The 14481-nt window shown below is 47.4% G+C and overlaps 1 protein-coding gene across 3 annotated transcripts; it reads left to right on the forward strand.

The window, feature by feature from the left end:
* The first annotated feature begins 1043 nt into the window (after positions 1-1043).
* Positions 1044-5738, forward strand: LOC119294163. 3 transcript variants are annotated; one of them, XR_005143368.1, is made up of 5 exons: positions 1044-1215; positions 1334-3236; positions 3311-3414; positions 4119-4179; positions 4264-4340. XR_005143368.1 is itself a non-coding variant. In XM_037572410.1 (5 exons), the coding sequence occupies exons 2-5, from the start codon at positions 1391-1393 to the stop codon at positions 5158-5160; spliced, it is 2364 nt and encodes a 787-aa protein (XP_037428307.1). In that variant the 5' UTR covers positions 1044-1215; positions 1334-1390; the 3' UTR covers positions 5161-5738. The 3 variants fall into 3 exon arrangements, 2 of the variants coding, with proteins under 2 accessions (XP_037428307.1, XP_037428313.1); XM_037572410.1 differs by adding an exon at positions 5106-5738 and having other exon boundaries at positions 1334-3414; positions 4264-4487; XM_037572416.1 differs by having other exon boundaries at positions 3322-3414; positions 4264-4402.
* The last annotated feature ends 8743 nt before the right edge of the window (positions 5739-14481 follow it).

Here is a 14481-nt window from a genome sequence, read left to right on the forward strand (position 1 = left end):
ATTCGTCTGCTTTCCCTTGTCGTTGACAAATATCATTGCTTCCATTATACTACAAAAAATACTACTAACCCACACCACCGATTTCCGTCTCCTTTTGAGATGCTCACACCACACCACACCACGCCGCACCGCCACTGATTGATTTGATTGCTGGTACGTACGCAGCGCTAGTGGTGGCCGGTGGTATTATTGACGCCGGGAGAGAGCTAATAACTAAAATTCAGATTCAGACCCAACAGCAATATCAACCGAAACGACGGAGCCTATCATTAGCCTACGCGCCATGATCGATTGATTAATCACGGGAAAAAAGAAACTTATACATCACATATATAATTACACGCACAAACATCTCTGGGGTCTTTGTCATGGAGCGCATTGCTCTTACCGAGCATGACAAATGGTTGGTCGATTTGCCAAGAGTTTTGAAAAATGCAGAAAAGGATTTCAGGTGAGGGCACTCACCCCTATGAGCGCACACACGCACATCCTATCCTTATTAGCATCTTCGAAAGACTGAGCCGGTATATCATCTTGAAATTTACAAAATCACTGTAGACACTTCGTCGTCGACGGGAACGTAACCCTAGTGGGATGGGGATATCACAATCCCTCTAACCATCTAAACCACAGGTTGGTTCGCGAGGGCACGGGCTGATACAATTAATTATCAATACCAACCGAAAGTTATGGGTTAACAGTGTTGCTTGGAGTAATACTACGTTTCTTGCGAGTACACTTTCTATCATAAATTTCCTGACGAATTTGTTGCGAGCAGTACTGATTAACCCATGCTACTCTTCTATAGCAACAAATGCGCGTGGCATTAGTCAAGCAACCCCATCTGGACGCCCCGTTCTGCCCGTGGGCCCCACGCGTCAGTCAGCCCTCCAACTGGAACACGCGGTTCCGCCGAACTCTGCCGGAATATCGCGCTCATGACCTCAACAGTTTAACATATTGCAGACAGATCCCTCGCAGGTCACACCAGTACATAGCCGCTCTTCCACTTGCCCCCCTCCTCGTCCTCCTCGCCGCGGCCACTCCGCCACCACGCTGCCTCGCCGCCCTCCCTCGCCAATGCCGACCCGCCTCCTCCTCGCCGCCGCCGCGAAGCTCTGACGGAGACCCGGAGGCGCCGCCGCCGCGTGCCCCGCGCCGTAGCCTCTGTGCCGCCGCCGAGCGCCGTCACGAGCTCTCCGATTGCGCGTCGAGGTAACCGCCGCCGCCGCCTCTCCCTGCCATCGCTGTTCAAGGCTCTCTACGACGTATACTAACTATTATCTTCCGTCGGTATTCTCTGATCCGTCGCGATATCTTGCGGATTCTGCAGATTTCTGCAACCGCTTTACGGTTCTTGGTTCCGTGGAAGGGGGGAGAATCCGGCGCCATGGGGAGCGAGCCCAAGGAGATGAAGTACAGGCGGAGGGCGAGGGCGCCCGAGCCGGGGGACTACGGGCAATGCGGCGGCGCCGACCGGGGCGGCGCGGTGGACTGGGCCGCGCTCAAGCAGCAGGACCCGGCGGAGCTGCTCCGGAAGCTGGACGAGATACGGGACCAGATCACCCGGTCCTGCGAGGCCGCGGGGCCGCGGGGAGCGGAGCCGCCGCAGCACCGCATGGGCCGGGGCGCCGTCTCCATGCGCCACTCGCACGCCGACCCTCTGCCGCCCCCGCCGGGCCGTGGTGCGCCGCCGGAGTACTACCGCTCCTCGCGCCACGCCGGCCGGTACGGGCAAGGCGGGCCGCTGAGCTCGTACGACCAGCGGTCCGTGTGCGATGACAGGTACGCGAGGCAGCCCAGCGGGAGGTTCCGGCAGCCGCGCCCGGAGGGGCAGTGGGAGGGCTACGGGTACGGCGGCCACCACAGCTCGTGCCAGTGCGCACAGTGCGTGCACGCCCAGCGGGCCATGCCGCCGCAGGAGGAGAGCATTCCGATGGCGAGGTTCTTCGCGGGGCAGCAGAGGCCGCCGTACCAGTTCGACAGGTCCGCCTCGTCGATATCGTCAGAGTATGACCGGCGGTCGGTGGCTTCGTCGCTCTACTCGCACCTTTCGATGTCCAAGAGAAGGGTGGAGTACTTCAGCAAGAGGGCAGATAGCTTCTGCCGGCCGACGAAGGGTGGCGCGCCGTTCGTCGTCTGCAGCTCCTGTAACCAGCTTCTTCAGCTACCTCCTGGGAAATGCACATCACCGAAGCAGAATCGGGTTCAGTGTGGCTCCTGCTCAGAGGTTGTTACTTTCGATTTCAAGCCTAAAGGAGTGAAAGTTCATCCGGTGATCCCATCATCATCTTTTAGTGTGCCAAAAAGTGTGAGAAGCTCCGATCGCCGGGCTCCTCAAAATTCTGGGTGGTATCCATATGAGGATGATGACACTTCCAGTTTCGGTAGCTATCGACAGAAGCAGAATTTTTCCGACAATCTGTCGCAGTCTTCCACAGGAAGCTATGGCAGCAGCACAAACAAAGAGCGCGGGCCAAACAAGATCAGTCAGGTAAAATCTGTTTCTGTCAGCAAGTCTAGATTTGCAGATAGCCCAAAAGATATATTATGTCAAGGAGATGCAGACAGTCAGGTCGAAGCTTCAGTTGTTCGCACAATCAGTCCACAAGCCCCAATTTTAGAGGATAAACTTGTTGATCCCTTTTCCAGCCAGCAAAATGATTGCAGTGGTGGGGATCAAATCAAGAGCAAGAGGTATGGCTTAAATAGCAAAGGAAACTTTGATGTTCGAGGTGAGAGGATTGATGTGAAATGTGAACAAAAGAGCAATGGAAGTCGGAAGGATGGATTTAGTGGAGAAACCGCGAAGAAAACATATGGACAGAAATATCTCAAACAACTTAATGCTAGTTGTCCTGATGGTCACATTGGTAACAAGAACCCGCGGAAGGCCAATAGTGATGATAGCAGGAGCAGCAGCCTCGAAGATGAAGCTACAAGCAAAAGGTATGAAGGAAAGAGCAAACAAGATGACAACAACTTTGGAGTTCAAGGCGCTAATAAGAGATACGACAACTGCAGCAAGGAAGGTTATAACAATGCGTTTGGATTCGATAGCATAACTAAGACATGTGATGAAGAGAGCATAGAAGATGATTGTGCTAAATCACTGTCCTCAAACGGTGAAAATGCCAAGAGAGTGGGCAAAAATGAGTCATCGGTCAGTGAGCGAACAAATACTAGTTCTCATGTTTCTTCTGATGCTGGGCTAGATGAAATTCAATCTTCAGCTGGTAAGAGTGGGGATTCATCATTTTTTGGTGGTTTCTTAAAGAAAGGTTTCAAGGATCTTTCTTTATTCAACCAGTCTATGGACAGTGTCAAGGTTTCCATCAACGGTCATCCAATCTCTGAGCGTGCTCTTCGTAAGGCGGAGAAAAAAGCTGGTCCTGTTAGCCCTGGTTCATATTGGTAAGTCATTTCCTCTAATTGGAATTCAGAACGTGTGCTGTATTTGCAGCATATGCTGTATATCCTGTTGCCTTAGTTCATCGTTTACTCTAGCATCATCTGCCCAGAACACACACTTTTCTTACCTAAGGGTGCTGCCACAATCAAGAGACAAATAAATTGATCTGTATTCTCCTTCTGAATAAATATGGTTTAGCGGTGAGAATCATGATGAAGTATACTGACCCACTGTTATAAAATGATCATGCCTGATTCCACTGCATAACTATGTAATCTTGCCTTTCATAATCTAAAGAAAGAAGGAATGCTTTGCTTTTTTAGCCAAATTGGCCACTTCATCTTGAAATGATCACTTGGCTAGTTTGTACATTCTTTCATAGACTTTATAGATTCTGGTTCATCAATGATTTGTATTCTTTAGTGATTGCTCCAGTAAATGCTACTAGCTCAAAATTAGACACCATATGACTTTCATGCCTGTCTGCCTTTAACCAGACGCAACGATCTGATTTGTATACTGAAAAGTCAGATACAAATTCATGATAAAATAGTTTGTACAATGTTACCATGTAGCTATTTTATAAATTATAACTTGTTGCAATTCCGTTAGATCTTCAGCACGTTTACAGTTACATTTAATTCACAGGCATTGGAAACATCTTTAAAGCAAGGTAATATAGTGTTTTCTCTCTTTGGTAATTCAGGTATGACCAACGTGCTGGATTTTGGGGTGTCATGGGGCACGAGTGTAGCGGCATTATCCCTGTAAGCTGAGTCTTTTCCATGGGATGCTTTCCCTAGAACTGCATGTATGCAAGACATAACCTTGACCGGTCTCTCATTTTGCAGCCATTTATAAAAGAATTCAGTTATTCAATGCCCAAGAATTGTGCTGGTGGGACTACTGGAGTGCTTGTAAATGGAAGAGAACTTCATCAGAAAGATTTCGATTTGCTTGTAAAGAGAGGCCTTCAACGTTTCTCTGAAAAATCATATACCGTTGATATCTCAGGAACTGTGACTGATGCTACAACTGGCGACAAATTACGCAGCCTTGGAAAGCTTGCTCCTACGTAAGTTCTCCTTTACAGACTGCATTTCCTCCAGAAGAGTGGGCTATATCTATATGTATGTTTTTGCTATCCTCGTATAAAAGGAAACTTCAACTCATTTTGAAGTCAACACTGGTGCAACATTGTGCCCAAGTAGTTTTTGGTTTCTACATACCTAAACTCTTCGGTAAAATTTCCCTGGCATTAGTAATTTGTATTTGACAAATCATCTAATGGCTTAATCAATTACCCCCCTGTGATTCACTACTCGAGATGGATTGCCTAATAGCAGGGGACTGCCTGTAATAGGCCAAAGTCAGTGTTGTCTCATGCCTTCTTTGACCATTTTTTGCTGTGGTTATTTTAAACCTTTTGCTCAATCGTTGTTTGTTTTCTACACGAAAGAAATTACTGATATCATGTGAACTTGTGCAAGGTTGTCACTTTGGTCGTCATACGGAAACGTGCAAGCATTATGTTAGAACTTTTTATTGATTTTAGCCACAACTTGTCTCAACTCTGAGTACCATGTATTTAACCTCTTAAAATTCTATCTTGATCAGCAAATTGTCTTTATCAATTTCCTCTAAACCATGTTTTCTTGGTCATACACTAACGATTTCAATTTTCAAATGCCAGAATCGAGAAGATGAAACGCGGTTTTGGCATGCACGTCCCTGAAGAGATAAGTTAGCACTCTATGACAGTCTATGATGATGTCTCCTTCATTTCCTACCCCCACCCTACCCCACCAGAAAGCTGCATTTTGCGAGCTAAATCTTTGGACTCTGCTATGGAAGAGAGCCTTCTAGACCATACTACTTCTTGTGGCCTGGCTGTGCGGCAGCATCAATAATACTCCCAGGAAAGGAAAACCTATTTCCACACACTCCATTCCTTTACTTGAGATATATCTCGCGATGGTATATTCGGGCAGAGGTGTAGCTCCAAGTTCCTCCTGTTGTGTTGTTTCTCGTCCCCATCTACTGCATATGTTCTTGAAGCAGTTCTCCCTCGGCATTAGGAAGGCATTGGAATGTACCAGTATATGTCTTTTGTGGGGTTGTAATACACTGGTAGAATATTTCTACCTGTAGAACCAACTGTAAATATCTATCTCTCCTATGCCACCTCTGCTGGGGTGGCTGGTGTGTGCTTTCTGAAATGCAAATCCTGGTTTGTACACCTGTCTTGTGTCCGAGAATCACAATTATCTGTCAGTTTGGAACATGGTTGGAAATTGGAGTGCTATAGTAACATGGTGTACATACATACTGCTGCAACTCTGTTTTTTGTACTGCTGTTCTTCTTGTCTGAAGAGCAGGAGCCGCCAAATCCTTTCCGTTCTCCCGGTCAATGTTGCCGGCACATGGGAAAGGGTGGAAGCTGAAGTGAACACAACCTGCATGTTTGAATCATCTGAGTCAGCATATCTTTTTGTTTTAATCCGAGTCAAGCTGACACGTCATGCGGAAATTGGATCTTGCTATACAGTCAGAGATGATCAGTCCGATCTTCAGTTGTCTTGCTTACCGGGCTGCTGACATTTTATCGCCGCGCGCTTTTCTTCTTCTTCTTCTTCGAGGATACTGATGTTTATTCACCGGAGAGGAAACACAACGTATGCCTGGGAAGCGTTCGTTCGAACAACACTCCACGGACTTTTGCTCCAGCTGATATCTAGGACTCGGTCAGCCTCTCAACTGCCCTATCTGTCAGTACGTAGTCCAACTTTGACCGAGTTGCAATGGGCCAATGACCAGACTACATGGATGAAAACTGTTTGTTTTATCTTCTTTTCAACAATTGAGTGGGACTAGTGTTGTTATACTATGATTCATTCATCTTTGAAAATGCCTATCTTCATAGTAATTTATATACTATTTGACTTCCAGTCAGGCCGGTGGTAGCCGCCGGCGCCCGCTTCTCCATGTTATATATCTCCTTCGTCCCAAAATAAATGTCTTTAACTTTCGAAATTGCTTTACACACGACATTGTCCGCACGATCCACGAACGGTGCAACCTCCCCAGCGGTGCTTCCTGCATGCACACTCGCTGTTGACGCTGCCAAGTAGGCATCGGCCGTAAATGTATTGTTTGTATAGCAGCGCTGCTCAACCTCAGTTTAAAGTTGTACTCAACTCGAGACACTTATTTTAAGACGGAGGAAGTACGTATGTGATCCAGTCAGCATTTTTACCTCGATCCAAGCGTCTCTACTTGCTCGGCTATGACCCTACGAGAGTAATCTTAAATTTGAGTTTTGAATCATGTATGTAGTACGAGTGAGTACTCACAGTCCCCACTCGCTACCATTGCTTGACTGAGCTACCTTCATCGTTGGTCGGTCTCTATTACAAAGTTGAAACACTTATTTTAGGACGGAGAAAGTATGTAGCTAAGCATGCATGGTGACCCCATGACGAACCAACATCCATCAACCCGGCCATGAAGCTAAAGGAAGTTCCCAAGGGGCAACCATGGTCGTCGCCACATTGTCCTGGTCCTCCTCCGCTGCCGGGGCCATGGCAAATGAAGCAGTGACCCACCGTAGGACCAACATCTATCAACCCAGCCGCGGAGCTAAAGGAAGCTCCCAAGGAGCAACCATGGTCGTGGCCGCGCTTTCCTGGTCCTGCTTCTCCACCGCCAGGGCCATGGCAAATGAAGCAACGACCCATCGCCGTGCGCCTAGTGTCCGCGAGGGCAAAAAGGCGGTGGGGGACGCGGGGGCGGCATTCGTGCCGAAGTCCAAGGGCATGTGGTGGCACGCAGGGTTCCACCTCACCACGGCCATGGTGGGCCTGACGGTGCTCACGCTGCCATACGCGCTCCGCGGCATGGGGCCGGTGGGCGCTCGGGCTCGCAGAGCTCACCACCGTCACCTTCTACACCTACTCCGTGTGTTTTGATTTTTGGCTGAAAAGCGGATTTCAGCCGAATTTCGGCCATCTCGGCCTAGGGTGGAAAGTACCTTTCGGCAAAAAAAAGATTTTACTCAAATTTCAGCCAAATTTTTTTAAAATGGCCGAAATTCGGCCTTCTTGTTCTGGGACGAAAAAATATCACAAACCAAAAACCAAAACTCTGATATACACACACATTTGGACATATTCTAGATTTTTTTACTATATGTTTGTCTGTTTTAACAAATTCAATATAAAAAACCTAACTTTTTCTATTATATCTACATATTAATCTGTATCCCTCAGTACCGTAATATTTTTGAATATTATGAATTAGAGAAATTTACATGCTCTCTCCTTCCATTGGCCATGAGCTGGATAATGCTCGACCACTGCGAGGCCGCCGGCCGCGGCCACATGGAACGAAATTGCTCATATCATATGATTTTCTGCATGATCGTCACTTTGGCCGTCGCACGGAAACGTGCAAGTATTATGTTAGAACTTTATATTGCCTTTAGCCGCCACTTGTCTCAACTCCGAATGTGGATTTTTCGTCAGACACTAACCAGTTGGATTTTCAAATACCAGAATTGAGAAGATGAAACGCTTTTATTTATTTTTTTTACAGAGGAAGTACTACTCAGAATATATCTTTGTGGAGTTGTAATACACCAGTACTTCCTCCGTCCTATAATGTAAGACATTTTTTGACACTATATTATAAGATGTTTTTTGACACTAGTAGTGTCAAAAAACGTCTTATAATATGGGACGCATGGAGTAGAATGTTTCTACCTTGTAACCAATTGTAAATATCAACTCCTGTACTACCTTCATGCCGAGTGGCTGATGTGTGTGCTCTTTGAAATGCAACCCTGGTTTGTGCAATACACCTGTACTGCCTGTACAATTTTTCCTCGGCATTGAAACGTACGATATCTTTGTGGGATTGTAGTACACTGGTAGAATCTGTTTCTCCTGAACCACCTGAACCACCTGCTCTTAGGGGTGGTTGATGTGTGCTCTGTGAATTGCAAATATCTGTTTCTCCTGAACCACCTGAACCACCTGCTCTTAGGGGTGGTTGATGTGTGCTCTGTGAATTGCAAATATCTGTTTCTCCTGAACCACCTGAACCACCTGCTCTTAGGGGTGGTTGATGTGTGCTATGTGAACTGCAATCATGGTCTCTGCAATGCACTTGTACGACACCGACCGTGCGCTACCGTCAGTAGCAGCGCACAATGGGTGCAAGGGGGGAACGCGTACCATTTGGATGTCCCTTGGCATCGACGGGGGCGAGGCGTGTCCGTCGGTGGCCTTCATGTCGTGGACCGCCTCTTGTCGGGGCCGACACAACCAGCAGGACATGATCGATTCGACCACCAAGACTCCGCCGACCGCGAACACTGTCGCCTTTCGCAGAGTGGAGGCATGCCAGTTCGCAATCGCTGAAACCAGGTTCCCCATCTCTGCAAGGAGATAAGAAAATAGAGAGCCGTATCAAATGGAGAACGGAAGGGTAATTGTTGTAAAATGGAGGACACGTTGTCGGTGACTTACCTTGCCTTGGTGCTGGCTTTGCCTCTGCGAGCGGGGGGAGAGCGCCGACAGCAGGCTCGTGCTACCTCTGCGAGCGGGGGGAGGTGCGGAATGTCAGAATGGTGCGGAGAGCGGGGGAGGTGGGTGTAAAATGGGTTCGAAGAGGGAGAAGAGATTACAAGACCACTTACCATTTGTGTTAAATCGGTGGGCCGTTGAATGAATATATCTCCCATTGACGTGTCAACCCATGGACGGCACGCTGAACCGCCCTTTCCCGATCTATTCACCTTCAGACTATGTCGTCTTCCCCTAAAAAGAGGATGGGCTTTCTCGGATGTAGCCATGCAGGCCTAGTACGTGATCAGGAACCCCTAGTGGGCTGACAGGATGGGCTTTATTTCTTATATATGGGCTTTGGAGAAAGGAGTGGGGGCGAAGGCCATGGACTGAGTGGGGGCGTTGCATTATATTGCAGGCCTAGTACAAGTGGGCTTCAAAATCGAGTGGGGGCATCTGCCCCCACGGTCCTTCACGTGGATTCGCCCTTGCCTGTACCACCCATTCTTCAAATAACAAAAAATCTAGCTGAGATGGAGGCATTGGCAACTTCCTTTTACGAGGACCTATACACCTTGGAGGGGGTCACTAATATGAGGGAGGTCCTTGATACTGTTTCGTGCAAAATCACTCAGGCCATGAACGACACACTGAATGCCCCGTACAGTCGAGATGAAGTCAAGATCGCACTAGTCCAAATGTTCCCTATCAAAGCTCCAGGCCCTGACGGATACCCAACACATTTTTTCAGCGCCATTGGGAAGTATGTGGCGATGATGTTACAAAGGTGGTACTAAAAATAGTGGAGGGCACCGAGTCAGCTGAATGCATCAATGAAACGGTGCTGGTATTGATCCCCAAGGTAAAAAAAAACCTACACTATTGTCCCAGTTTCGTCCCATTAGCTTATGCAATGTCTTGTACAAGATAGCGTCGAAGGTAATAGCTAACAGACTCAAATCAGTCTTACCTGATATTATTTCTGAGGAGCAGTCGGCTTTTGTCCCGGACAGATTGATAACTGACAACATCATCATAGCTTATGAGTGCTTGCATTTCATGAAAAGGAACAAAGCCAAAAAGCAGCAGTCATGTGCTTTGAAGCTTGACATGATGAAAGCCTATGACAGATCGAGTGGGAGTACTTGAGGGCTATAATGCTTAAGTTGGGTTTCACTAACAGGTGGGTGGACATAGTGATGAGCCTAATTACCACACTGAAGTTTTATGTGCTTTTCAATGGGAAGAAATTGCAAGAGTTTATACCTTCGAGAGGAATCAGACAGGGGGACCCAATATCTCCATACTTGTTCTTGTTGGCAGCAGAGGGCCTTTCGTGCCTTTTAAAATCCAGAGAAGAGTCATCCAATTTGCATGGTTTATAAGTTGCACCTACGGTGCCACTAGTGAATCATCTTCTATTTGCAGATGACAGCCTGTTGTTCTTCAAGGCCAATAGTGTGGGTGCTGCCGAGGTCAACCAGGTGCTGAATATCTATTGTCAGGCGACAGGGCAACGAATTAACTACTCAAAATCCTCGATCTTCTTCAGTAAAGGGGTGCCCGGAGCTTAAGGGTGGAAATAAAAGCTTTGTTAAATGTTTCCAATGAAACTCTTAATGAGAAATACTTGGGGATGCCATCAGATATTGAAAATTCAAAAAATGGTGCTTTTAAGTATTTAAAAGACCGTTTGTGGAGCAAGGTGCAGGGATGTATTGAAAACACCATGTCATCAGCTGGCAAGGAAGTTCTAGTCAAGTCAGTGGCTCAAGCAGTGCCTGTTTTCTCCATGTCATGCTTCAAACTACCCAGGGGCCTATGTGAACACCTGAATATGTTGATAAGGAAGTTTTGGTGGGGCGGCAAGGACGGAAAAAGAAAACCACATTGGGTTTCTTGGCAAACAATGACACAACCAAAAGGGATAGTCGGTCTAGGTTTCAAGGACTTTGAATTGTTCAACCTTGCCATGCTAGCCAGGCAAGTGTGGCGGTTGTTGCAGCACCCTGAGACTCTATGTGCTAGACTCTTAAGAAGCATTTACTATCCATAGACTGACATTCTCCAGGCCACTCTTGGCGGTCACCCTAGCCAAGTCTGGAGAGCTATAGTCGAAGGCAGAGATACTCTGAAATAAGGATTGATCAGACGGATCGGAAAACGGAGAGACAACATACATATGGCGGGACAACTGGCTACCACGGGATGAGATGTTGCGACCGTATGGGTGCGTGACAGCGAACCCGCCATCCAGAGTGTCAGAGTTAATTGACCACACGTCCACGTCATGGGACAGGGCCAAAGTTGAAGTGACCTTCTTGCCAATGGACACTCAAGTGATATTGGGCATTCCCCTATGCACCCGCAATTTGCCTGACTTCTGGAGCTGGCATCACGAGAAGCATGGAGTTTTTTCAGTAAAATCAGCATACAGAATGCTAGTGGCCACTAAGCAACGGAGAGAGGCTTGGCTCGAGGGCAACTCCATCTCTTCAAGCACAAACACTGAGGAAGGCGCTTGGAAATCTCTATGGAAAACGAGTGTCCCGGCGAAGGTTAGAGTGTTTCTCTAGCGACTTTTAAAACATTCCTTTCCAGCGAATGATATAAGAGCACACCGACACATGACTGACTCGGCTAGCTGCAGATTGTGTGGAGCATCAGATTCATGGAGGCACTCCTTAGTGGAATGTTCTGCATCAAGATGCGTCTAGGCATTGAGTGATGGCGAACTTGCACATACAATGATGATGCTGACGGAGCCTTCTGCCAAGCACTGGTTGTTTACATTGAAGGAGACACTCGAACATGACATGTTTGTGCTGCTAGTGGTCACATTGTGGGCCATCTGGTCAACTAGGAGGAAAGCAATACATGAAGGGATTTTTCAAAGTCCACAATCTACTCAAGCATTCATACGCAGATTCATTGATGAGCTGCAGCTAGTAGCAGATCAGCAAAAACCTGTAGCAGATCGGGCAAATATACCTCCTACATCTTCCCGGCCAAGAGCCAAGGCTCCACCACAGGGTTATGCCAAGATCCATGTGGACGCTGCTGTCAGGTATGAGTGAGGTGGAGTTGCAGTAGCAGTCTGCAGGGATGGCAAAGGAAATTATCTGGGTAGCTCGGTGCTGGTCGTTTATGGCATGAGTAACCCAACCACGCTGGAGGCAGTAGCATGCAGGGAGGCGTTAGCCCTTGCGGAGGATCTAAACTTGACGAACTGTGTCATCTCCAGCGACTGTAAGCAAGTGGTGTGTGACATCTCTAAAGGAACCCTAGGGGCTCATGGGGCAATCATTGCCGAGATCAGGGCAAAAGCCTCTTTATTTAATTCGCAGTTCATTTTCGAGAGACGTGCTGTTAATTATGAAGCACATAGATTAGCTCGTTTTTCTCTTTCTCAGGGTTTGGGCCGCCACGTCTGGTTTGGCACCCCTCATGACCCTCGTTGTATCCCACATCATGTGGAATTTGGTGATGAATAAAAGTTTCTTTCACCCCTAAAAAAACCCATTCTTCAAAAGTATTCTTTTTTTGCCATTTTTGGAACATGGTTGGAATGCTATAACAACGCACTGTGTATACTGTTGCAGCTCTATTTTCATTATTGTCAGTTTTCTTGTCTGAAGACGAGTTAAACCCTGTGGTTTTCCCCGGTCAATGTATGTTGCCCGGCACATGGGCAAGCTGGAGGCTGAAACAATTTTTTTCCAAAACGAAGGCACATTTTTTGCCTCATCGATTAATTAAGAAGAAGAAAATTGCTCAATTTATTTAAGGAAAACTGAGCGAAAACATACACAAACGGAGCACGGACTAACTACTCACATGACAAGAAACCCCACAACCGCACATCCGGCCCTTGCCAAACTCTCCGAATGCACAACATCCACAAACTCCGACACTGCTACTATGCCAAGTGTATCCCGACAGGAACATCTTGACACAAGACATCATGCACCTCTCAATCCAAGAGGATAGGCTAAGAGATCATCATCCATCAAGCAATCAGAGACGCTTTGCCTATGACGCCACTCTTGCATTTGTGCACCTTCTTTTGTTTGTCCCTTATTGGCGTCCCCGTCAGAAGGCAAGCAATCGACCTGCCCAAATCAGGTCTAGCAACCTCCACGCTAGCGAGCAAGTAACACACTTTCTTCGCAAAGAAAGCATCTGGATTTGGAGTAGGTGCCAACACACTTGGCTCAATGGCCATGCCACTCACATGCATCACATGCTTGATGGTCACAGATGAAGAAAAGGCAACAACATATGAAACTCCACGCTCCATGGCCAACTCCTGACTCCCAATGGACTTAGGCGAAACAAATATAGGTTGCCTATCTGAATGAGTTAAGTCGGTCAGTATGGTACTCCCTCCGATTCATATAACTAATCGCTAGTTTAGTACAAAGTTTCTAGCACGAAGTTGTACAAACTTTGTACTCAAGTAATATGGATCGGAGGGAGTAGCTTTTCTTATTGGGGCCAAGCTGACACGTGATGCGGAAATTAATCAGTGCTTGATTATCTTCCTCCTCTTTATTTGGAGTAGACTAGTTCAGTTGCCGTACTTATACACTAGATTAAATTATGTATGATGAGAGAGAGGACAGAGCATATGCCTTGGAAGTGTTGGTTCTACACACACTGCACAGACTTTTTGTTTCAGTTGCTACGAGCCTACGACCCAGTCTGTCTCTGAACTGCCCTATCAGTAGTTGAACCTTGTAGGCAGGCGTGTACCACGTCCAACTTTGAATGTCGAAACCACATGCAACACAGGAGACCTTGCGTCTCGATGCATTTCTTTTTATGGAAAAGGAGATCGGGGTACGTGACGCCGGCCGGCATAGAGGTACGGTACGGCACCGTACTCCCACGAACGAGGTAGGCACCGCCGGAAGTAGCAGCCGGCGGGCGGTCCTCGGCCCTGGCCGGTCATGAAATGCGACATGGTCCGCATGAAACCATGCCATGTTGGTATACTATATGATCCGCTCATGTTTGAAAATTGCTATCTTCATAGTAATTTATATGTTTGACTTGCGGCCACTGTTGAAAATGCTATCTTTGAGCAACTGGATGGGGCCACTGTTGTTATACTACGATCCATCATTCACCTTTGAAATTTGAAAAATGCTATGTTGATAGTAATTTATATTTTTGACTTGCGGTCAGGCTGGTGGTAACGGCCGGCACCTACTGCTCCAGCCTCCAAGTGATATATATGTATGTGTGATCCAGCCAGCTTCACCTCCATCCATGCCATGCGTCTATACTTTTTACTCACTTGTGAGCTGTGACCCTGCGACTGCGGAAGCAATCTTCTTTCAAGTCGTGTTTGCTGTGCTCCCAGTCCCCCAGCTCGCCAGCATTGGTTGACTGAGCTACGCTTACGTCCATCGTCGGCCGGTCTCCATGTACTATGTATCTGCGCGTGCATGGTGACGCCGTGACGGACCACCATCCATCAGCCCGGCCGCGAAGCTA

This window comes from Triticum dicoccoides, chromosome 1A, assembly GCF_002162155.2.
Source record: "Triticum dicoccoides isolate Atlit2015 ecotype Zavitan chromosome 1A, WEW_v2.0, whole genome shotgun sequence".
In the NCBI taxonomy this organism is placed as follows: domain Eukaryota; kingdom Viridiplantae; phylum Streptophyta; class Magnoliopsida; order Poales; family Poaceae; genus Triticum; species Triticum dicoccoides.

Excerpts from the sequence above, each read along its gene's own strand:
- LOC119294163 (XM_037572410.1), top strand. The coding sequence starts at position 1,391 with ATGGGGAGCGAGCCCAAGGAGATGAAGTACAGGCGGAGGGCGAGGGCG. Across the intron at positions 3,415-4,118 it reads GTTAGCCCTGGTTCATATTG|GTATGACCAACGTGCTGGAT; the intron begins GTAAGTCATTTC and ends TTGGTAATTCAG. Across the intron at positions 4,180-4,263 it reads AGTGTAGCGGCATTATCCCT|CCATTTATAAAAGAATTCAG; the intron begins GTAAGCTGAGTC and ends CTCATTTTGCAG.